Genomic DNA, 24827 nt, shown 5'->3' with positions numbered 1-24827 from the left:
AAGGAACAACTCCATGTTTTCTACAAGGCCTAGAGAACATATAGCGGGTGCCTCTCCCCTTTCCCTTTGTGTTAGTCATTTTGGCTAATTAGTCTGTGGAACTACGGTTGCCAGGAGCCATGCGCAGGGCCTACCTGGAAGATCTAGTTGTTTTCTTCTTAAAGAATATTGATATAAATATCTTTATTATCATGTAATTTGGAGAGATCAATAAATGTAGAAATACTAATGTTCTTCATAGAATTGTTAAATTGCATTCTCGTAAAGCCATGGCATTCATACTCACTTTGTTCATTTATTGATTCATTCATGTAGCAAAGATTTATTGCCTTTTACATGTCAGAGCCTGATCAAGGTGCTGGGAAAACTGAGTATACAAAATCATTCTTTTTATGGACTTGCCATTCTAGGTAGGTGGGTTGGAGAGCGGTCTAGATGATAAACAAGCATGTACCATGCTAGATGGTGGTGAGTGTTATGGTGGGTAGTTGATGGTGCCATATTATTCAGGGTGGTCTGGGAAAACCTCTCTCAGGGATCCCTTGCGCAGAAGTGTGAAAGAGTCATCCTATGGGGTATCTGAGAGAGGAACATTCAAAGCCAGTACTCTGTGGTAGTATTATGTTTTCTTTCTCTTTTTTCAAAATTTACTTTTTCTTTCTCGGATTGTGTTTTCTATATTCCAGAATAGCAAAGAGGCAATTTATCTAGAGCTGGGTGGGCAAGGTTATGAATGCTAGGAGATGATGTCTGAGAGGTGGTAGTGGGCTAGATAGAGCTCTGTCAACCATTGTAAGGACTTCAAAAATTTTCAATATAGACCACAGTTGAAACAGTTTTGTAGTGAAAGCATGTATACCCTCTACTAAGATTGTACCATTAAAATTTTACTCTGCTGTATTTTAAGTAATCTTAAAATCTGGCAGTGATTTTGTAAATTTTCTGTTTATGCATCCATTTTATTAGACACATTTCAGAGTAAATTCCAAACATCAGCATACTTCCCCTTAAGTACTTTTGTGTGTATATTATTAACTGGAGTTCAATATTTGCTTAGTTTTTGTTAGATAAAATTTATACACAAATATTCAAATCTCAATGTGTAAATATTGACAAGTGCATACACCTAAATAACCCCAATCTCTTCAAGATACAGAACATGATTACTACTCGAGAAATTTCCCTCATGCCTATTCCCAATTAGTTTTCTTCCACCCTATCCAGAAGCAATCACTCTTCTAAGTATTTTCTAGTATACATTAGATTCTCCTGGTTTAGAACTTCCTGTTAATATACAGTATGTACTCTTGTGTAAGGTTTCTTTCTCTCAGCAAAGTGTTTGTGACATGCATGCATGTTGCTTGTTTCCTTTGGTTGCTGTTGTAGTCCAAGATATCCATATACCATAGTTTACCTCCTCTCTTAATGAAGGGTAGTTGGGCTTTTGATAGCTTTTGCCTATTGTGAACAAAGCTGCTGTGAAGATTTTTCTTCAAGTCTTTTTGTAAAACATGGGTGTTCATTTCTTTTAGATAAGGATCTACAGGTGGAACTGCTACTTCATAGGGTAGCAGTGTGGTTAATTTTGTAACAAACTTCCAAACCTTTTCCCAAAGCATTTGTAGCATTTTACATTTCCCCCAACAATGTGTGAATTGCTCAATATCCTTCCAAAGTCAGTTGCTCATCTGTTGAATTTTAGCCATTCTGATGGGTGATACCTTGTAGTTTTAGTTAGTATTTCTCTGATGACTAATGAGGTTGAGCACTTTTTCAGGTATTTGTTGGCTATTTGAATATCTTTTAGGAATCTTTTGTACAATTTTTTGACCATTAAAAGATTGAATTGTAGGAACCACTTGGAAGACTTTGAACAGGGAGAGACGGCGATGACTCTTGTGAAAAATAGGAAAGATATAAGGAGCATATCTTTGGGTGGAAAGATAATGAATTTAGCTTTAAATTGGTTAGTGCAATGTCTGTTACTGTATGCAACAAGGTAAGTAAGAATATGAGCATAAGCTTTTAGAAACCTATAGTGATTTGCCAGTTGCACAGCATCCAAACATGTGTTTGTAGTTTACAGAAGTATCTGTTTGTGTCAGAGTGGAAATAAATAAAAATAATTGAGCCTTTATAACATGGTTTGACAAGCACTATCAACAGGGGATCCAGTTGTAGGCGGAGTTGTTTATGACAATGAGTATGTTTTAGACATTGTGCAGTCATGTGTTATTTCATTTAATACAAATAACATCTCTGTGATCATCAGCATACATTTTAGTGGTTGTCCTCTCTTCATGGACTTGGAGTGATATGTAAAAATTTCAAGGAGGAAATTTGAAGTGCAGGTTGAGGGGTTGGATGCTAATCTTTCAGCCAGTATGAACTCATTAAAAATCTTTGAGTAACAGAGATACATTCTCAAATCCATATTTAATAAAGATTGATTTGCAGTGGCAACAGGATGAATAAAGCATAAAAGGAAAGAAAGGTTAAAGCCACTTAGGAGTCAGTTCCAACATTATCTAAATGTGAGATGTTGAGAACCTTAACTCAGTTTGTTATTATCGTAACTAATAAAACGTTCAGAAGAGAAGAGTCAAAGATGTTTCCAAGTCTTGTCCTGGGACTGGTGCTATCTGGTACGTAAGGTGGCCATAGTTTTAGAAGAAATAGAATTTGATTACTAGACTTATGTTAAAATTATATAAGGCAGTTGAGTCATTGTATGCTTTAAAACAGTAATTTTATATCCCTTTTTATTTTTGAGTTACTAATCAATAAATAAAATGAAGTTGTATCAAAACAATTTAATAAGGCAAAAATTGTACTGTATTATAAGTAATAAAATATTCTCATTTAAAAATTTTGACAGACAGGAAACCCAAGTAGTACCTTGTAAAAGTTATGATATTTTTATATATATTCTTGCTGTGTTTAACTGTCTACTTAGTTTTCTCTTCATCCTTGGAAACGATTAATATATTTAAAAAACTTGAAAATGTATTCATTACATCACCTAGAAGATAACAGTTGAAACTGTATGTAGAAACTGTATGATAGATTCAATAAGTTAGCATTTGGAGTGTTTTCTTGGAACTTTGAATTTATATCAAGGATGTAACACTAGGTGTCGCTAACACATTGAGCTAAGAGAAGTGCAGCTGTTTCAGCCCTTGAAAGGAAATATTTACCCTAAAGATTTTAATGTAGCCTTTACACTAAGAGCTTTAGAGAAAACATGCAAAGGCATATTTGAGGTAAATACCAATTAATTATAAAAGTTGGGTGCCAGTTGACCTTGCCATGTTAAGATTGCTAGCCAGGAAACCATTTTATGGGTTTCTTTTGGGAGCAATATAAAGTCAGTGATTTGGGTAACTGGCAAACTGAAAAAGTTTGAATATGAACTCTAGTGGAAAAATGACCTTTGTTGAGAATAGGGCTTTATTTTGTTTGTTCCAGCTTCTTATTACTGAAAATAGACTTAATGGGTGGTTCTTTAGTCATCTGCAGTAGAAGAACATTGGGTGTCATGAAGTGCATAAAAGTAGAAATGAAAAATAATATTGAAATAACTTCTGGAATCCACCAATTTTTGTGGAGGAAAGTACTTTTTTCTAGAGTTTGTTTCTTAAGCTGTCACTTTAGAGAAGTCTTGCATCTGAAGTTTAATCTTACTTTATAGTCCCCTAACCTTAATTTATGTTTTAATAGTGGCATTGTATGACTTTTTTTGATTTAGTATAGGCAATTTGCTTTAAATGAGTTTATGGGATTTATCATTGTAAAGTGGAATCTTTCTTGTATGAAATATTTTTTATGTTTTTCTACTCTAAAACAAATATTCTTTGGACATAAGCTACTTAAGAATCAGTGGGAGGCAGTTTTTTCTTTTGTTATGGAATATATTGAATATAATGTGTAAGTTCACAGATCTTAAGGATACAGATTGAATTTGTATAACTGGATGTAACCTTCTATACACCACTCAAATTGAGATATAGAATGTTTCTAGCAACTCAGCAGAGTCCCTCAGGCCACTTCCCTGTAGATACTGTCCTCCTGGTGCCTCCGAGTAATCACTCCTCTGACTTCTATCATCAGAGATTAGTTTTTTCTAGTCTTGAACTTCATTAAGAAAATATGGTTGTAGATAATACAGTCTGTATTCTTTTGGGTCTGGCTTCTTTCTCTTAGCAGTATGGCTATGAGACTCTTTCATGTTATTGCGTGTAGTAGTAATGCGTTCTTATTTTTGTTGTGTTGTATTTTATCATGGATACAACGCATTTTGAAAAATCCATTATACAACTAATAGAAAATATTTATTGTTTCCAGTTTTTGAGTAATCTGAATAAAGCTGTTGTGAACATTCTTGTATGTTTCTTGGTGGACATATACACCCATTTCTCTTGGAGATAGACCAAGGAGTGGATTTGCTGTGTCATACTGTGGTGTATGTTTCACTGTAGTAGGTTATTGCCAGAGAGTTTTCCAAAGTGGTTGACCAATATGTATGAAAGTTTCATTTTCTCCACGTTCTCACTCTTTTGGGATTGTGTCTTAAATTTTAATCATTCCGGTGGGTATGTATTTGTATCTCATGGTGGGGTTTTTATTTCACAGTAATTTCAAACCATCTGAAAATTTTATTACTAGTATAACGAACTCCTGTTACCTATTAGCCAGATTTAGAATATGGAGATTTTGCTTCATTTGCTTTATCATTCTCTAATTTGTGCAGATGTTTTTTTTTCATTTGTGCAGATTTTTTTCTGAACCACTTATAAGTTGTTGAAATCATGTCCCCCTTCTCCATAAATAATTCAGTATATATTTCCTAAAAATAAGCACATAACATTATTATCAAAACCAGGACATTTAAATTTGATATAATACTATTATGTAATCCACAGTCCATTTTCTGATTTTATCATTTGTCTTAATAGTCTCCTTTATAGGCATTCTTATATTTTTACCTTCTTAATAATGCCTTATGATGAAAGAAATAAGGTTCAGATTTTAAGTGTTTTATCTATTGTTAATGCTTTGTATATTTTTTTTTTTGTTCTAAGGACATGAAGATATTCTCCTGTGTTTTCTATTAGAAGGTTGTTGTTATTTTAACTTTATGATCCATTTGAAATAATTTTTTGTATGTATGGTATGAGATAGGAGTCAAGGCTTTTTTTAAATTTAAAATATTAATAAAAAATGATACCCAACTTATTCAGCACCATTTCCTGAAAACAACAACAACAGCAACACCACCATCATTCTTCCCCTCCCCCACTTAATTGCAGTTAACACCATATGTGTACAGGTAGATTTTGCTGTGTCTGTTTTTGATTTTTTTTGGTTTATTTTTGAATTGACTTTTAAAATATTCTTATTTAGAATAATTATGGACTCATGGGAAGTTACAGAATATTATTTAAAGTCCTGTGTACCCTCCCCACAGTTTCCCCAAAGGTGACATCTTATGTAAACTCTTAGTACAATATTAAAACCAGAAAACAGTTTATTGTCAGTAATCAGTTGTCTCATTTTTCTGAGAAGAGTGAGATAACAGAAAACATTAGTTTTCTGGAGACTTTCAAAAGAAATTCAACTAGTATTACTATTTTCTAAATTGTGCTCATATTCATTTTAATGTTTAAACTTTGGACATAGGACCAAGTGAATTAAATGAAACATTTCTGATTCCTAATTTTTGATTCACTTTGACTATGTGTTCTAGTATTTTCTGGGAATCTTGATTTTTTTTTTTTAAAAAAAGATGCCATTGAGAATTTTTTAAAAAATATATTTTATTGATTTTTTTACAGAGAGGGAGAGGGATAGAGAGTTAGAAACATCGATGAGAGAGAAACATCGATCAGCTGCCTCCTGCACACTCCCCACTGGGGATGTGCCCTTGACCGGAATCGAACCTGGGACCCTTGAGTCCGCAGGCCGACGCTCTATCCACTGAGCCAAACCGGCTAGGGCGGGAATCTTAATTTTTACATGAGCAGTTGGGAGAATTTTTTGTAAGCCTCCCTAGTACTGTGATGATGTCTCCCTCCTGCCCCCCCCCCCCCCTTTTGGGGAGGGCATTTATTAAAGCTGGAGACAGTGAAACAAGGAAGGGCCTAGGATAGAAGCAACAGGAGAGTAGGCGGGGCTACTTTGGCTCTCTAGAAACATGGGTGAGAAGTGAACCAAAGCGGAGCTGCTGTCAGCTCTCTAAAGAGTCAGAAAAGGGCAACTTGGGGACAGGTTTGGGGATTAGCCCTGGATGAGCTGCCACTGCCCTTTGCTCTCCTGGTTGCAAGTCTTAGGGGGACCCTTACGAGTTTAGGAGATGCAATGCTGAGAGGGAAGAAGAGGGGGAAGGGGAAGGTACTGGGTCCTTTGGTTTGAGGGTTTTAAAGGCTGGGAGTTCAGGGGAGATGTGTGATCATGTCTTAATGGTCTTTGTATCTCTTGTGCTATAACTACATTGTCTGATGTATCTTTTGTGCCAGCTACATTGTATATGCATATGTTTGTTTATATTACATATATGTGCATATGTGCATATATGTTTAATACATTTGTTTTAGGATTTCAACCTTTTGCTGGATATTTTCATCTAAGTGTGCTAGAGACTCAATTTCAGAAAGATCCATACTAAGCTTTGTAATCTCTTGTTGTTTGCTGTCATTCCATCCCATTTGCAGTCTATCCCTTCCTAAAATCTCTGTTTTCAGTAATTGATAGCAACATAAGTTTTCCACTCAGCAACACTGAAACTTTAGGTTTTATGCCAAGTGTTGGGAGATACAATTGTAACTTAAGACCTTAAGGAGATTATATCCCGCTTGTGCAAAATGTCACTACATAATTGCAGTCTTGTGTCAGTGCTTCTCAAATGGAAGTGATTTTGCCCCCAGGGACATCTGGCTATGTCTGCAGATATATTTTGTTGTCAACAATTTGGAGTTGCTACTGGCATCTAGTGGGTAAAAGACAGAGATGCTGTTAAGCATCTTACAATGTTACAGGACAACCTCTCTCAAGAAAGAATTGTCCAGCCCAAAAAGTCCGTGGCACTGAGGTTGAGATACCATAGCCTATGAGATTAACGTTATGATGGAGGTTTGAATAGATTGCTGTAGAGTTTTGAGGAGTGATGGGATGCCTGGGAAAGTTTTGACACTTGTGCTGCCTAGTGAAGTTTCATAATAATATAAATAATATCTATAATTTAAATAATCAAAATATACCATACATTATTTTAGGCACATTGCCTATTGTTTATTCTGTCATTTTTATTAGTTAATGGTATTCCCATTTTATATATGAAAAAATTAAAGCTTATATTTAACCGGCTCAACTTCTTTGGTAGATACTGTTTAAAAAAATAGAATTTATTTTTTAGAACAGTTTTAGACTTGTAACAAATTTGTACAGGAAGTACAGAGAGTTCCCATGTATATCTCCTGCCTCCACAAACACACAGCCTCCCTACTGTCAACATTCCACAATGAAGTGGTACATTTGATATAGTTGATGAACCTACACTGACACATTATCACTCAAAGTCCATGGTTTACTTTAGGGTTCACTTTCGGTGTTGTCCTGTCTATGCATTTTGACAAATGTTTAATGACATGTATCCACCATTATGGTATCGTAAAGAGTCGCATTGCTCTAAATATCCTCTGTGTTCTGCCTATTCACTGCTCTAAAAATTTTTTGTGCTCCCTCCCCCCAATTTCTGGTAGCCACTGATCTTTTTACTGTCTATACAGTTTTTCCTTTACAATATGTCATATATGTGGTTGAGATCATACAGATTGACTTCTTTCACTAGTAATATGCAATTAAGTTTCTCCCATGTCTTTTCATGCTTGATAGCTCATTTCTTTTTAGTGCTGAATAATATTCCATTGTCTGATTCATCATAGTTTATTTATGAGGTATCTTTTAAAAAATTGTTATAATATGCCATAAAATATACAAATTTCAAGTCTATAGTTTGATAACTGTGTGTGTGTTTATGTAAGTATTATGCATAGGTGTATACATATATAAATAAATGAAAAATGTTCTTACTCAGAAAGTTCCCCAATCAGTATCACCCCTATTTTTAGGTCAGGTAATCACTATTCTGACCATAGATTAATTTTGCCTGTATTGAACTTCATGGAAATAGTGGAATACACATTATGTATTCATTTGTGTGTCCATTTTGGTTATTTTATTTTTAAAAATATATTTTATTGTTTTTAGAGAGGAAGGGGCAGGGAGAAAGAGATAGAAACATCAATGGTGAGAGAGAATCATTGATCGGCTGCCTCCTGCATGCCCCACACTGGAGATGAACCTGCAACCCGAGCATATGCTCTGACCGGGAATCGAACTGTGACCTCCTGGTTCATAGGTCCACACTCAACCACGGAGTCATGCTGGCCTGGCCTCATTGTAATTTTTACACTTATCTATGTTGTTACATGTTGTGGTAGTTTGTATTTCTATTTTTATTACTGTGTTTTATTTTACTGACTGAATATATCAGAGTTTGTTTACCTATTTTTTTTTTTTTTCAAATCCTCATCTGCAGATATTTTCCCATTGATTTTTAGACAGAGTGCCAGGTAGATGGAGAGACACACAGAGAGAAATATCGATGTGAGAGAGACACATCAATTGGTTACCTGCTGCACAAGCCCTGACCAAGGCTGGGATTGAGCCTGAAACCTAGATATGTGCCCCAGTCTGCGGGCTTTGTCGACTACTGAGTCAATCTGATTAGGGCTATTTAGCTGTTCTTTTGATGGGCATTTGTGTTTCTGGCTCTTGGTTACAGTGAATAAAGCTCCTATGAACATAATGTTAGATATATCTACTGTATTTTTGAGTAAGTATCTAGGAGTAGAATTGCTGGGCTGTAGGTTAGGCATATATTTAACTTTATTAGAAATTGCCTGTCATAACTGGTTTGGCTCAGCAGATAGAGCGTCGGCCTGCGGACTCAAGGGTCCCAGGTTCGATTCCAGTCAAGGGCATGTACTTTGGTTGCGGGCACATACCCAGTAGGGAGTGTGCAGGAGGCAGCTGATCGATGGTTCTCTTTCATCGATGTTTCTAACTCTCTATCCCTCTCCCTTCCTCTCTGTAAAAAATCAATAAAATATATATTAAAAAAAAAAGAAATTGCCTAGAGTTTTACAAAGAGATTGTAGCATTATACCCTTCTATCTGCAATATCAGATAGTTCTAGTTGCTCCACTACCTGCCATAGCCGTTGTTAGTCTTTTTTATTTTTAATTTTTAATCATCTTGTCAATCTTACAAGTTAGTACATCTATTTTACAAATTAAAAACCTTAGGTTTTTCACTTAATGTCATCAGTTCCTCCTTGGTTAGATATCTGTTGCAAAACTATATTCAATCAATGGATCATATCAGGATAGATTTAGAATCCCAATAATATATGACAAACTCAGTCTTCTAAAAGTGGAAGAAGGCTGTAAGCCAGAATTGGCTTATCTGTAGCACTGTTTTCTCTCTCTTTTCAACTGGACACATTCAGCACAAAATAAAATAACGAGTTAAAGGGAATCCAGTTTGTGTCTCAGAGTGATTATGAAGTGTTTATGACAGCTGCTAGGCTGACACTCTCTGTAATGGTGTTACATTGACTTCTGAACACCTTCCAGTCTGCCTCCAGGCGTGTGTGTCTGTGTAGTCTGAGTGGTTTTGCATTAACATCTACCCTGAGTAAGATCTTTTGACTACAGAAGTGTTACTTGCAAATGGAAGATACCATTAGGGCTGCTTCAAAGCTCGGAATGGTATTTGGATTGGTGGTGCTGAAGTAATGGCTGGTGTTTTGAAGTGTAATGTCTAAATCTGTGTTGCATAACTGGAGGACCGTGTGAGTTTAAACTGTTTTTCTTTGATCTTCTTTTCAAAAATCAGGCTGAAGGGGAAAGGTTAAAGTCGACTTAAAATACTCCTCTCTGTGTGCAAAAATTTGGGAGTATGAAACTGCGGTTACAAGTTCCATTCAATATTTGTGTTCTGCGCTTTTCATATTGTTCTTGAAACTCACTTCCTTCTTGCCTCAAGTTTTGTATTTTGAACTTAGTGTCAAGACCAAAATATAGACTGAGTTGCCGTCTGCTTTATGTGGTTAGCAAATATCTGTTGTATAAGTTGTTAGCCCTACCAAGCATGCGTTTTAAGTGGTTTTTGCGGTTTGCCCCTTTTTTTCTTCTTGACAGCATACAGAGCAGGTTATAGAGATACTGACACTCTAACCTGATCATTTGTGGTGAGGTAGGCAAAAATAAAACAAAAACCCTGTCCCCTTGTTTCTCCTAATTTTGGGAGCTTTCAAAATAATTACTTTTTACTGTTAGGAATACTTTCCTCAAACTGTGCTATCTTAAGTTTTTGAAATTGTGTGCTGCAATATGGAAAATAACCCCCTGGCAGTGAGACTTTTCTCTATGGAGAAAAAAAAGGCCCAACTTTAAAAATGGTTTTGAATACACTGTATAAATAGGAGATTCTGATGCTTCTCTGGCCAATTTTTTGGAATATTTTTCTTCATTTCTGTCTAACTCAAAATATATCACTGAATTGGCTCACAGGGTGACTTTAGAGAGAGACTATCAGCTCTTATTAGAGATTGTTTTGTAGTTATGATCGCCACTCATGTAGATAGGTGAGGTCTTTTTGTTGCTTAGTAACTTAATACGTAAGTATAAGATGATATCCCCACCCCTTCCCCTATCTCTCTTTTTTACTTTTATCTCTTCTCCCTAATTAAGAAAATTATTCTTGTGATTTTTTTAAGTTAAAACAAAGTAATGAAAAAGTCTTTTTAAGGAACTTCATTAATTCAGTTGTGTTGTCTGTATGATTAGTACATGTGAAACAGCAGAGTGGTAATGATATACTTGTATATTTAAATAGACTAAATGAGGTCCTTTTGCTTTAGGAACTGTATTCTTTAGTATAAGGCCTCATTGTCTATTCATTCCCCCCCTCCCATATATTTTTACCCTTTAACCCTATTTTGGGGGGGCAGTGGTATCAGGAAATGTTAAAAAATTTTACATATAGCATGGGGCAAAAGTAGTTTTATAGTTCGTAAGGAAAATAATACAATAATTAATAAATAATACAAGAATAAACTCTTTTGCATACTCACATCTGTAAACTTACTTTAACCCCACCTGTATATATTATTTTTAAAACAGTTATTTTTACCTAAAAATTGAGTGGAAAGTACAGAGAAATTTCATGTACCCTTCCTTCCCCATTTTGCCCTATTAACATCTTATACTAGTGAGGTACATTTGTAAAATTGAATCATTATTGATACATTATTAATAACTAAAGTCTGCAGTCGACATTTTTCTCTTTAATGAAAAAATTTTATTTGGTGCTACTTTAAAACTAATAAACAATCCTTTTTCTTAAATTTATTGATTTTAGAGAGGGGGAGAGAGAGAGAAAAAGAGACATCAATGTGAGAGGCACTCTAACCACTGAGCAAATTGGCCAGGGCTAAATGATGATCTTTTTAAGGAAGTTCTTTTCAGTTGTGTTTGTATGGTTAGTACATGTAAAACAACTAGGAAAGATTGATAACTCTACATTTGTCTATTTAAGTGGGCTGCTTTTACATCACTGTTGGTAAGAAAACCTGTTGCAGGTAAAAACATTATATTAACACATGACGGTTGGAATGAGTGTGGGATATTTGTAAGAGAGGGTAGAGAGACTGCCTTGGCCTTGAGGCTGGAGTGTGAAGATAAGTGTGATAAAAACTGCTGTCCAGATGAGGTGCTGTTTACCGTCTAGTAGTAGTCCTTAAGAGCGGTAAATCATAGTAAGGAACATATCGGTGGGTGCAAGGATGAGTTGTAACAAAGTGTGTTTTCTGATATGGTATTAACAAATTTCCAGGCATTAAATATTAACATGCTTTGAGAACAATGGGGCAATGGCAAATTATACTAAATATCATTGAGATGGAATAATACAGACTCAGTCATTTACTTATCAGTTCATTTAACAAGCATCTTTTTGATTTAACTATTTTTTTGAGTGCCAAGTATGTGTTACGTATTTTAAATACACACTTTAACACAGTTACCTTGTTAGATAGATATGTCATCACCCTTATTTTAAAAGCCAAACCCAGAGTTAGCAAATTTGTATAGTTAATAAACACAAGTCAAATTTATAAACTGTTAGAATCATTGATGTTGTTGCTGTGTGATATTTGTAACTGATGATCTGGCATGTTGTACATATTTGGCATTGTTGCCATAGGTCATTATTTTTTGGGGGGAAATAAAAAAACTTCCAGAGGTCCTCCCTGTTGACTGCTTTTACTCCTTTAGACTTCCTAGGTGGAACCAGAACCATTACTTGTCTAGAGAACCCGAGGATATGTTTATTGATTTTAGAGAGAGAGGAAGGGAGAGAGAGAGTGAAACATTGATGCGTTCCCTCCCCCACAACCTAGATATGTGCCCTGACAGGGAATCGAACCCACAACCTTTTTGGTCCACTGAACGATGCTCAAACCAACTGAGCTACACCAGCCAGGGTGACATGAAAAATATTTTTGACTGAAAGTCAGGATGTGCTTAAGATACACATAAGGAATTCTTTTTCTATTGTCTTTCATGTCTGGTGGCTTAGTGTTTTAATTCATATTTCCAGCCTAGAAATGATTTGCTACATCAGATATAGCCATTTTGAAAAATAGGTAAATCAATACCTGCTATAATTTTTTTCTTTTAAAGAATAAAGCTTGTTAAAGTGTCTATGAAGAAAAGGAACTACTAATCATTATGCTTTGTGTTTGAACTGCATGAGTTATAGGAGAAACATAGTGATATTTGTATGTTTCCTCTTTTTAGCAGTGACTGAATTTTCTTTGAATGTTTGTATGAATTTTTACAAATCATTATGTTTTTTACCTCAAGGGATGGCATTTTGGTATACGCCAACCATTTGTTTCTTAGTTGGGTGGAAAGATTTCTCGTGACTGGATTTGGAATTAAATAGGAATTCAATTAAGTATGAAAAGCTTTACCTTTTTCTAGAGCTGCTGTAATGAATTCTTGAATCTTATTCATATTCTGTACTGTTTATCATACAAATCTCTGGAAATCAAGAGTCCGTTAGGACAAACGTCTTACATCATTTGCCCTAATGGAGGGCTACTATAATAAAGACTGTTTCTACATTTAGTTTGAGGCAGCATTGCTTTTCCAGAGACTGATTTATACATTTTTTTCATCATGCACAACCATTTAAATCCATAATTTTTTAGAATCAGGCAACTGTATTCGGCAAGAGACTTTAATAGTCATTCATGAAGTAGTATAACTAAATTCCAATAAGAATTAAAAGCAGTCTCCTTAGTCATGAAGAAACTGCAAATTAAAACCACAGTGTGACTCCTACCCACCAGAATGGTTAACACTACCTGTTGGAGATGTGGAGCTCCCAGGTTCGATTCCGGTCAAGGGCATGTACCTGGGTTGCGGGCACATCCCCAGTAGGAGATGTGCAGGAGGCAGCTGATCGATGTTTCTCTCTCATCGATGTTTCTAACTCTCTATCTCTCTCCCTTCCTCTCTGTAAAAAAATCAATAAAATATATTAAAAAAAAAAATACAAAAAACCACAGTGTGACTCCTACCCACCAGAATGGTTAACACTACCTGTTGGAGATGTGGAGCAGGCAGAACCCATATACATATACATATACACATACATATATACATATACACATATACATATACATATACACATATATACATACACACACATATATTTATATATATATATATATATATTAATATTTTTATTGATTTCAGAGAGAAAGGGAGAGGGAGTCAGATTGGCTGCCTCCTGCATGCCCCACATTGGTAATCTAGCCCGCAACCTGGTTCATGGATCAATGCTCAACCACTGAGCGGCCGTGGCTGGTCTATTGTCTGTTATCTTTTTTTTTTCTGTTTTAATCTGAAATAATTTTGTTGGTATTTGAATTGCATTCAGTGGGACATTTCCTTGAAACCACAAAATTCTCCGTCTGGATTATCATAGTACAAAAGCCCTTCTCTCCTCCTGTCCCCCCCTATGTCTGTTTAATAAAGTTTGCTAAAAAGAATCATTTGTAGCCCACAATTCCCCATTTGACCAGTGTCTAAAGCAGTGGTTCTCAACCTTCTGGCCCTTTAAATACAGTTTCTCATGTTGTGACCCAACCATAAAATTATTTTTGTTGCTACTTTATAACTGTAATGTTGCTACTGTGATGAATCGTAATGTAAATATCTGATATGCAGGATGGTCTTAGGCGACGCCTGTGAAAGGGTCATTCGACCGCCAAAGGGGTCGCGACTCACAGGTTGAGAATCGCCAGTCTAAAGAGTAGTGGAGGGTATAAATATGTACTCTTATCCTAATTCTGTAATTATAAAGCCTTGTTGTTTTTGTCCTTGATTTTTTAATGAATTTTTTATTTGGTAGGCATATATGTTTGAAAAGTCATCAGGGTTTCAGAAACAAGTTTGGTTCTGAGGGCTAGATGACCTTCATTTGCTTTTAGAATCCTCTAAAAGCACTTGGAAAGCTCTCCCACAACTTTTATAGCCTTTTCTCTGTATGTATTATTGTCTCGGCTGTTATAATTTCCTTTTGCCTTTGATTGAATTGTGAGATTCTAAACTTGTACTTTCCCCCCATCTTTTATGGTTTGGTATGTAATTTGCATATTTTCACCATGCGAAAGCTATTTTCTATGGTTGGAAAAGATTTTTTTCCCCTACAGTGTGAACAAATCATTCTTTGTTCTCCTTATTGTGCCTCCAAACTGGTACGTCCGGTTTATGCTCCAAACAACAAAAGTCTGTCATCAGAAATTAAAATGCCAGTAAGAACAAAGGCAGAGACCCATGAGGAGCTGTTGGAGAGGTTTCCTCCTTTCCTCCTTTCCCCAAGTAACCGCAGTTGCCAGGAAGGTGGTACACTCCTTCCTTGTAGTTCTACCCTTGGATTTATTTATTATTGTTGGTTTAAAAGTGAATTTACAGCTCCTGGTAATTTTATTCAGGATCTATAAAACCCTCATCTTGGAGATTCTTTGCCATTTTCAATGAGCTCTCTTTAAGAAACCTAAAAATCATTTTGAAAGCCTTTAATAAATGTAATCAGTTTTGACACTTATTTATTTGAGAGCAAAATTACCAGTGAACATACTGTATAAAACATTAGAGGCAATTGAAGACGGCAGCTAAAGCAGTGCCTGTAAGGACATATCCATCCGTCCTTTCTAAAATGTGCCCATCTTATCTGTTTGTTAGCTTTGTTAGCGCTGTCTCTGTTCTGAAATAGTCCGATACAGAATTTGCGCATACTGAAGAGTTAGTTCTCTGGGAAGTTTGACATTTGTGACTCCCTTAGGAAACTTTAGCATTATGCTTGTAACAATCTTGACTTTAACGTATTCACAAATACCTATAAATAGGGACAATGTTTCTTCCCCTGTTCCTTATCTTATAATTAAACAAAGCTTCTAGGAGCTTAATTTAGAGGCAATAAAGGATGGGTAATGAATGTGAGGAAGCATTTTATAATCAGTCCTAATGTGTTTTTTTCTCTACCTGTTTCTGTACATTTAAAGAGGGGTTTAGAGTAGAAGCTAGCATTTAGGTTTGTTTTAAAAGCCATTACTTTGAAAAACATTGTGTGTTCAGATTTCAAAATGTTTTTCTATATCAAAGTAAGCTCTTGTGTATTAATCTAGTGATAACAAACGGTTGTTATATTGTGAGTATGCCAAGACAGGTTTGTTTTATTCTTTATTGTTTAGTGTAATTTAGTACAGCAGCTCAGTTAAATATGATTATTATTTTTTTTAACTTTAGGGCTTTATTTGAATGAACCAAAAGTTAAGTGCTAGACTTGTGGCATATGAAAATAATAGTATAGAGTAGATTTTGTGTTGGAATACAATGATTTGTTATAGGTACAAACCTTATATATGATAGTGAGAAGTGGTTTTCATTACTCTATAATTTCAAAGCAAGTTTTTTTTATTTCCTTGTTAATAGAAACAGTATATGTATTGAAGAAGAATATTATTTACCCATTGCCCAGCAGACAATTTATTTTCAAAAAGTAAATGACTTGTCATTTGGTGGAAAGAGCCAATAATGCATCTATAATGTAATTGGATTACTTTAGTGATACACCTTTCAGTCAAAGTGTGCTTAAAATGAAAGAGATTGTGATTTCCAGATTTCAGAGAATGTGTAATTACTGCTTTGGGTGCTGAACAAAATTGACTTTTGAAGGCTTTTTCTAAATTTTAAATTTTATTCCATAATAAAATGTAGACGTAAGAGCTGCAGTTTGTAATGGCCATGGCTTTCATTTACAAAATTAGTGTTCACAAAGGAATTTGTAGAGAGGAAAATTCTTATAGTTTGCTATGCTGAGTTTATAGCCTTTGTGTTTAATTGGTGATAGGTGGTGCTATTGTTGCATAGTTGGTCTGAAGAGCCAAGCATTCCTCATATCTCTGCATCCCAGGTGCTATTAGAGGGACTTGTCATTGTGGTCAATGAATAAGTTGTAATAAGTTTTATAAGCAAAATGAATATGATGGCTCTTTAGGCATTACCATAATTTAACATTTATAAGAAACAAAAATATTTATAGGTTGCTGCACTTAAATTATGATAGAAGATAAAGATCTAAAAAAGTAGTTACTCTAAAAGGCAGCTGTACAAATTTATAGTTTAATATTGGAAGAGTTATAAGCCTTTTATTTTATAATATATGCACTGTTGATATTTTAAACTGCTTGTCTGGCAGGCCTATTTTAAAAAAAATACCATCAGCATGTTTCCTCTATTGAATGTTTATCACTATTATATCTGTTTAAAGTTCTTGAGTATTTAGAACTAGTTGTATAATGTTTGCCATTTTCCCTGTCTGATATTACATATTCCATCAAACAATTGACAGTTATGAAAATGTATTCGGGAAGAAAATGAAAATGTATTAGGAACTACATTACCACTTAAAGTAGTCTGGAAAGCCTTTCTTAACTAATTCACATTTAATCTTCTCAATATTTCAATTAGCAGCAAACTTTTTTCTTGAGCTACTAATTTTGAAAAACAGTTGTTTTTTCACACTTGACACATGTATTAGCATATCCCTTTTACCTTTGTTTTAATAGATTGCTATACTCTATATCTGAGGAATAAGTCTGATACGACTCAAAATGAATGGTCATTCATATACTGTTATGTGTATAGCAAAAACAGTAACATTTAATGAAGTTTACATATTAATTTTTTATTCATAGAATATTGAAATTAGAAGTATCTTTGTCTTTTAGCACCTTTACCTTCTCAGTTTATAAATGCAAAAGAATAGGTTTATGGGAGGTGGGGGAAATGGGGAGATGTTAGTCAAAGGATGCAAAGTTGGTAAGTCCAGAGATCGAATGTTCAGTCGTGATAACTATAGTTAACAATACTGTACTACATACTGGAAAAATGCTAAGCAGTAGATTTCAGGTGCTCTGAAATCTTTATCACACAATAAAGGTAACTATGAGGAGATGTCTGCTGCAATCATTTTACTGTGTATATGTTTAGCGAATCATCCTGTTGTACTCCTTGAATACATACAATTTTTATTAAAAATATGTTCAGGAAAGAAAAAAGAATATAAAAAATGTTTATGGAGGTCAAATGATTTACTCAAGGTGGTTAACAGCTAGTTAGTTGCAGAACTATAACTGGTAACTAGGTCATTGACATTTCACTTCAGGGTTCTTTACAATATATTTTGCTTTTCCTCTTTTACAACATATTTTTGAAATTTACTACAACATTTAAGATCTGCTTTTCAAAAAAATCATAGTTGCTTTGGAAAGCAGTCATGCAGAAACTGAGCTGATTTATAGTAGTTTATTAAAGATTAAAAATTATAGACTTCCAGACAGACCACATATTCTACCATTCATATCAAGTGTATGCTCTTACAATTTTCTAGGAATACTAATGATAACTTAAGATACGGTATATTTAATGTGTGTGATGAACCATAAATGTGTATGAGTGTGTGTGTGTATTACATATGAGACAATAAGTTATGATAACATTCAGGAGATCTCATTTTCATATATTAATGTCTGGACCTGTGTTTTCATTTACTGAAATTTTTTGTCTTCTCTTGCAGATCAGCGGGGAAGCACAGGAGCTATTCTCTGTTCGAAATGGCCCAATTCGGGCGGCTAGGATCTTGCCTGCTCCACAGTTTGGTGAGTGTAGCCCTGAAGAAGAAACAAATCATTCAGAACATTTCTCTTTTATTGGTCTTGGACTACAGACAGCAAGAATGATAACTAAAGTCTGTTTTCTCCCAAGTGTCTATACCCCTTCTCCTCTTCCCCCCCAAGATAAACTTTTAGTCCCGTCAGTTGAGATGGAAATAGGTAATCTTAACCAATTCAATATGGCCATTCACTTTCTGCTGTGTTTTTGATTTATCTTCATCCTCTTTGATCTTGATTTAGCTTCTGACTTGGCTGGCTCTTTCTTGAATGCCTCTTCTCTCCTGGTTTTCATGGCATCGCTCCTCCCAGGTCCCTTCCTTGCTGACTGTGCCGCTTTTGTTATGTTTCTGGTTTAGCTTTCTTCTCTGGGTATTCCCCAAGTCTCTGTTGTTCTTGTGTCTTTGCTCCTTTTCGCAGTTACACTGCCTGCCTTGGAGAGCTTGGTTTTTCATCATTATCTTGATTAGAGAGGAGTCTGCTCTCTGCATTTCCAGCTATGTCAGAAGTACAGTTTCTGGCTTTCGACCTTGGATCTCTGCTTTAATAACGAATACTTCTTAATGTTGTATTTAAATACCATATTTTATTTTTACAGAATTAAGTACATTTTAAAATTAAATCTGCTATTTGGATGCCTAAGTAACTCCTGACTCTTTAATGATCTGAGCTTCCTAAGGGTTGTATTTTCTCATTAACTTGCCTGTGTTCACTCAGCATTTTAGCATGTGCACTAAAAACAATCCTACTAATATTATTTGCATACTATGAAATGTTTTAAAGGATATTAAAATATTTAATTTATGTTTTTAAAAATTATCCAGAAGTTGGGAAATCTTCCTCCTAATACTTCTTTTAACAGTTAATTCTCTAAATTGGGGAGAATGATGTTTATTAAAATAACCATGTGAGTAGTAATGTTAGGATTAATGTGGTGATTAAATTTCAATTGAAATGAGAAGGTGAAGGTAGTAAGACAATAGTATCCTGAAGTCACGTGGAGAATTTTCTCCTTGTTTTTGAATTTTATGGCATATACAGATTTCAGCTCTCTTTTTCTCTGTCTCTCCTTTGTACTCTCACTCTCTTGCTCCAGTTTCTGTTGTATTTATGTTTTGGTGAAATCTTTTGACAAAGAACATTATTTATTTATTTTTTTGAATAGTCAGCTTTTTCTTTGGATGGTTAGAATCAAGAAAAACTTTATTACTGAAGGACTGTGCTAAGTCTGTTTCTTTTGTATGTAATTGACAGAGGCAAATTTTTCTTCCTTCATTTCATTTATGAAGCTCTTCTGTCTATGTCAGTTCTTCAACTTTTTCAACTTTTGCTTTGGGCAGATACTTTATGAGAGAGTATAAAGCTATAAAAGTTAGTATTACTAGTAGAATTTGAATATGTTTAATTTACTTTGATTGAAAAAAGATTCTTCCATCTACTGTAATATGCTTACTTTAAAAAATATCAGATTTAAAATATAATTTCATATACTTGGTAGCTAAATGTTCTGTTATGACTTGCAAAAATTACATGTCTCCTTTATTGTATTTGGTTAATTTTTTTAGATTTGTCTTCATTAAAGTTATAATGCAACTGATCACATAAGATTTATAATGGAAAAATGAGTACCTTTTGTCCAGTTTGCTTTATGTGTTCATTTTGATGGAATGAAGTCCTTAAGAAATTTCCTGAAAAAAGGATTTGTGTTAGATCTTTTTAAAATATGTTTTCATTGATTTTTTTTTTAGGGAGGGACGAAGTGAGAGGGAAGGAGGGAGGAAAGGATGGGGGAGAGAAAGAGAGAAAAACATCAATTGGTTGCCTCCTACATGCCTCCTACTGGGAATGTAGTCTACAAGCAGGGCATGTGCCCTGACCAGGAATTGAACCCGTGACATAGTGGTGCGTGGGCCAACACTCAATTAACTGAGCCTCACTGGCTGGTGCTGATTTGTGGTAACTCTTGTTTGTCTGTAGATGTCTTTATTCTTCCATATTCTTGGTTGATACTTGGGCTAACAATACTTGTTTTTAAATAATGTTACTTCAGAATTTTGAAGGCATTGGTCTAGTGTTATGGTTGAAGAATCTGAAGCCATGTTGATACCTTTTTCTTTGTAATTGGCTTATTTTTCTCTGTGGCATCCAGGATTCTGAAACTTTTCATTTTCAGTTTTGTTTCTTGGTTCATGTATTGTCCTGAGCTCCTTCAGTGTGGAAATGTAAAGACTATACATAATGTTGAGGAAATTTCTTAAATTGCTTTTTTGATAATTTATTTTCCTCTGTTTTCTTTTGGTTCTCTCTTTCTGGTACTTGTATTATTTGACACTTACACCCCCTATAATGATTAATTAAAAGGTAGTTTGTTTTTTGTTCTTTTGAGAGATTGTCTCAATGAGGATTACTAACACTTCTATTAAATAAATCTACTCTGCTGTCATGATTTTCTTTTCTTGATAATTCTTTTACCCTCATCTTTTCATACCCACACATCCCTCCCTCCTTCCCCCCATTTCCCTTTCCCTCTCCTTTTTTCCTTGGTATAATTTACATATAATTATTACCAAATAGAATCCAGTGATATATGAAAAGAATTACACATCAGGACCAAGTAACAGATATTCCAGGACTACAACATTGGTTAACATTTGAAAATCATTCAGTGTAATTCACCATATCAATAGAATGAAGAAGAAAACTATAAGATCATCTCAATAGAAGTGGGAAAAAACTATTGACAAACTTTAATAGCCATTTATGATAAAAAAAGAAAGCTTTCAGGTAATTAGGTATAGAAAGAAACATCATCAGTATGATAAAGATTATCCATAAAAAAATCTAAAGCCAACATCATACTCAATAGTGATATATTAAATACTTTCCTGTTAGTTTGGGATGGCTTCTATCACAACTTCTATTTACCAAAGAATGCAGGCCCTAATTATTATAATAAGGCAAGAAAAATAAATAAAAGCTGTAAATATTAGAAAGAAATGTGTGAAATTATTTATTCATATATATATATTTTAAATTTGTTTTATGTTATGGTCCTTCCTCTAATATAATGTATTTATTTGGAATCACAGCAGCAGCATATTCTATGGAGTGCCTTGCATGGTATGTGGAATATGAATGATGCCCCCAAAGTGAATTTATTCAGTATTTTACAAAAGAGAAACTAGAACTAATTTTTTTTAAATTTAAATTTAAATTTTCATTGATTTCAGAGAGGTAGGGAGAAGGAGAGAGGGATAGAAGCATCAATAATGAGAGAGAATCATTGATTGGCTGCCTCCTGCACGCCCCCTACTGGGGATTGAGCCTGCAACCCGGGCATGTACCCTTGACCGGAATCGAACCTGGGACTCTTCAGTCTGCAGGCTGACGCTTTATCTACTGAGCCAAACCGGCTAGGGCTAGAACTATACTTTTGTCTAAAAATAATTTTAAAATCATTTGTTAGTGACCACATGGGTAACACTTTTTTTTTTTTTTTTTAGAAATGCAGATTCAACCATAGTTGTTATTTTTAAGAGTCCAATGTACTGAGTATCTGAACTTTCTCCATATAAGAACAGTTTAGAATAAATTCTTATAAGCTAGGGCCTTTATTCTGAGAATAACACATAGTCTTTATCATTGGTGCCTTTACTACTTGGGATAATTTAGGTTTCTATAAAATTTGGCCAGGCGTGGTACTTAGATAAATTATGACTGGGGAACATATGTTCTGTTCATCTTGTTTGGTTTGTTTGTCTTTTTTTGTTGTTTTAGTGTCAGATTTTTATTGTCAAGATCATTTTGAAGATACACAGCTTCTTAACTATACAAAGTTGGTACAGTACTTAGCCTTCATCTATTATATCTTGCATTTTTTCTTTTCTTTCTAATTCCAGGAGTCTGCCTTCTCTGTGAATCCCCCTCTAACAGGATGTCATGGTTTATTTGTTCCCTGTCCTTGGCCATGTGGATGGGCGGAGTTTTAACATTTTACTATCCTCATCCTTTGGGGTGGGTTCCTGTTTCTCTGCTATCTTGGGAACTCCTGCTGTTTGACTGTGGTGTTTGCATGTTACTAAACTGTTAACCATGAACTCTTCAAGCAGACCAGCTGTGCTATGAGAGCTGTTTGTTATTCCTCAGCATGGTATTTTTATTCTCACTTGGCAAGACCTGTGCTTGTTGTTTCCAGTCTCTTGTGGACAGTCTCCCCAGAATGTCTGTCTTCATCATGTAACTGGGCAGCCTGCACAGATCTCCAGCTCCTGGGTCTGTGTGTAAAGAGAGGGCAGTGGGGCACATGGAGAGAGGCAAGCATCCAGACCTGACCTGTGGTCGGCAAATACCGACTTCTGCGCATGGGCCACGAAGTTTCAAGCGCACTGTACGTGCGTGCCTGCACGTGGTATTTTGTGGAAGAGCCACACTCAAGGGGCCAAAGAGCCACATGTGGCTCGCGAGCCACAGTTTGCCGACCACTGCCCTAGTTCATTGGTGAGGCTTGGAACTCAAAGAGTGTAGGTAACTGGCATAAAGACACATAGTCGATAAGTGGTGGATCTGGGATTTGAAGTTTAAAGCTTGCCTCTTAAACATTTAGGCCTCACTTGTCTCCCAGTATTTGATTTTTCCAGTATTATAGGGAAACCCTTTTTACCAAATCGAGGTGTTTCTAGGCTATGTCTCTGCAGAAATCTAACAGTTGTGTATTCGTTGAAATATGTATAAAGTAGCTCTGTTTTTCCACCTTTTCTTCTATTTTGAAGGTCTAAAATATCTTCAGTTGCTCTAGTGTTTTCATTGTACTTGGAGTCTTTGGTTGTTTAGTCTAAAGGTGAAGAGCACTAAAAATAGTCAATATGGGGACAGTATATAGGGAAGTCATTATCCTACATAACTACATTAAAAATTTTTAAGCTGTCAGGATAAGGTATGTCACAAAGACAGCTGCAGTCTATTCAAGTTACGTTCACCCTAAATTAAATCAGCCCTTTAAAAGAAATGTCGCTTCCCTTTAACAGGACTCTCTATAAACTATTAAAAGTACTTCAAAAGGGTTAGTGACGGATATCTTGAATCAGATAAAAACAAAGGTGTAACATGAAGCAACTAAATTACATGTGAGCTTAATGATTGTGACCCAAATAAACAGACTTGTAATGGAGATGCTGATTATTATCAGTACAGTTCAAATGCTTTTTACTGTAGAACTGTAAAAAAGAATGTGGGTGTCTTAGTGAATTGGACAAGTTGTGGTCTTGGAAATCTGTGTTCATTTATCATAACACATTCCTAGGTGTGAAAGGGAAAACTCATTATTTTCTAAGTCATAGTTATTTTAAGGAAGTCTTTTAAAAACATTCAGCTTTATTGAGAAATAATTTTACATGCAATGAAAGCCATTACTTTATATAATTTGATGAGTTTTGCCAGATGGATCCAGTTATGTTATTACTACACAATCAAAATAGAAAGCCTTTCCATCACTGTAAAAAGTCCCCTTGTCCACTTCACACCCACTAAAATGGCTGTACACAAAAGAGGGATAGTAAGTGTTGGTGAGGATGTGGACTAATTGGAACTATCATACATGACTTATGAGAATGTAAGATAGAACAGCCACTGGAAAACAGCTTGGCAATTCCTTAAAATGTTAACTATGAGCAGCTTTAGGTTCACAGCAAAATTGAGCAGAAGATACCGAGATTTCCTTTATACCCTTCTATCTGTACACCTGCAAATCCTCCTCCATTATCAGCATCCTCCCACAGAGAGTACATTTAGGCTTTTCAAAAACAAACCTTTTTAATTTTCAGGAGTTTTTACATTAAAATTTTTAGTTTCCAAGTTGTAGATTTTTTCTTTTATAGTTTGTGATTTTTGTTTTTCTTTCTTTCTTTCTTTTTTTTTTTATTAACTTAGACACTTTTTTTGGTTAACTTGTGATTTTGTTCATGACTCATGGGTTATTTAAAAGGATATTTGTTTTTTTTAAATTTTGAATGCTTTTCCTGATATCTTTTCTTTATTAATTTCTAATTTAATCTTGTTGTCATCAGAAGACATAGTTTATATAGACCCCTATTCTGTTAAGTGTTTTATTTTATGGCCCAGAAAATGGTTTATCTTGTTCCTTTCTTCTGTATCCATAAAGGTTGTCTTTATGCTTATTCTACTAGTTATATATATATATATATATATATATATATATATATATATATATATATATATATGAGGGGCCCAGTGCACGAATTTGTGCACCTTGAAAGGAACTGTGGGCCACGAGGCTGTGGTGGACATAGGGGTGGGTCTTGGCCCATCCTCTGCGCCCTCTGCCGGCAGCCCCGCTCCTGCCGCCACCACTCCTGCTGCCCCCACTCCCGCCGAAGGGGAGCGATTGGGGACAACGCCAGCAGAGGTGCGAGTGGTGGCTACTGGCCCTGATCGGCCCTCA

At 35.1% G+C, this 24827-nt stretch overlaps 1 protein-coding gene across 1 annotated transcript in view; it reads left to right on the top strand.

Annotated features, from left to right (window-relative positions):
* BCAS3 (BCAS3, microtubule associated cell migration factor) overlaps positions 1–24827 on the top strand; it is a 454972-nt gene that overhangs the window by 25391 nt on the left and 404754 nt on the right. Inside the window, exon 6 of the mRNA XM_023756742.1 lies at positions 18277–18358. Coding sequence (XP_023612510.1) covers positions 18277–18358 — 82 coding nt within the window. The remainder of the gene's footprint in view (positions 1–18276; positions 18359–24827) is intronic.

The sequence above is a fragment of the Myotis lucifugus genome, unplaced genomic scaffold (genome assembly GCF_000147115.1).
Source record: "Myotis lucifugus unplaced genomic scaffold, Myoluc2.0 scaffold_99, whole genome shotgun sequence".
Lineage (NCBI taxonomy): Eukaryota > Metazoa > Chordata > Mammalia > Chiroptera > Vespertilionidae > Myotis > Myotis lucifugus.
Note: the sequence above shows the minus strand (reverse complement) of the source record. Positions and strands in the feature narration are given on the sequence as shown.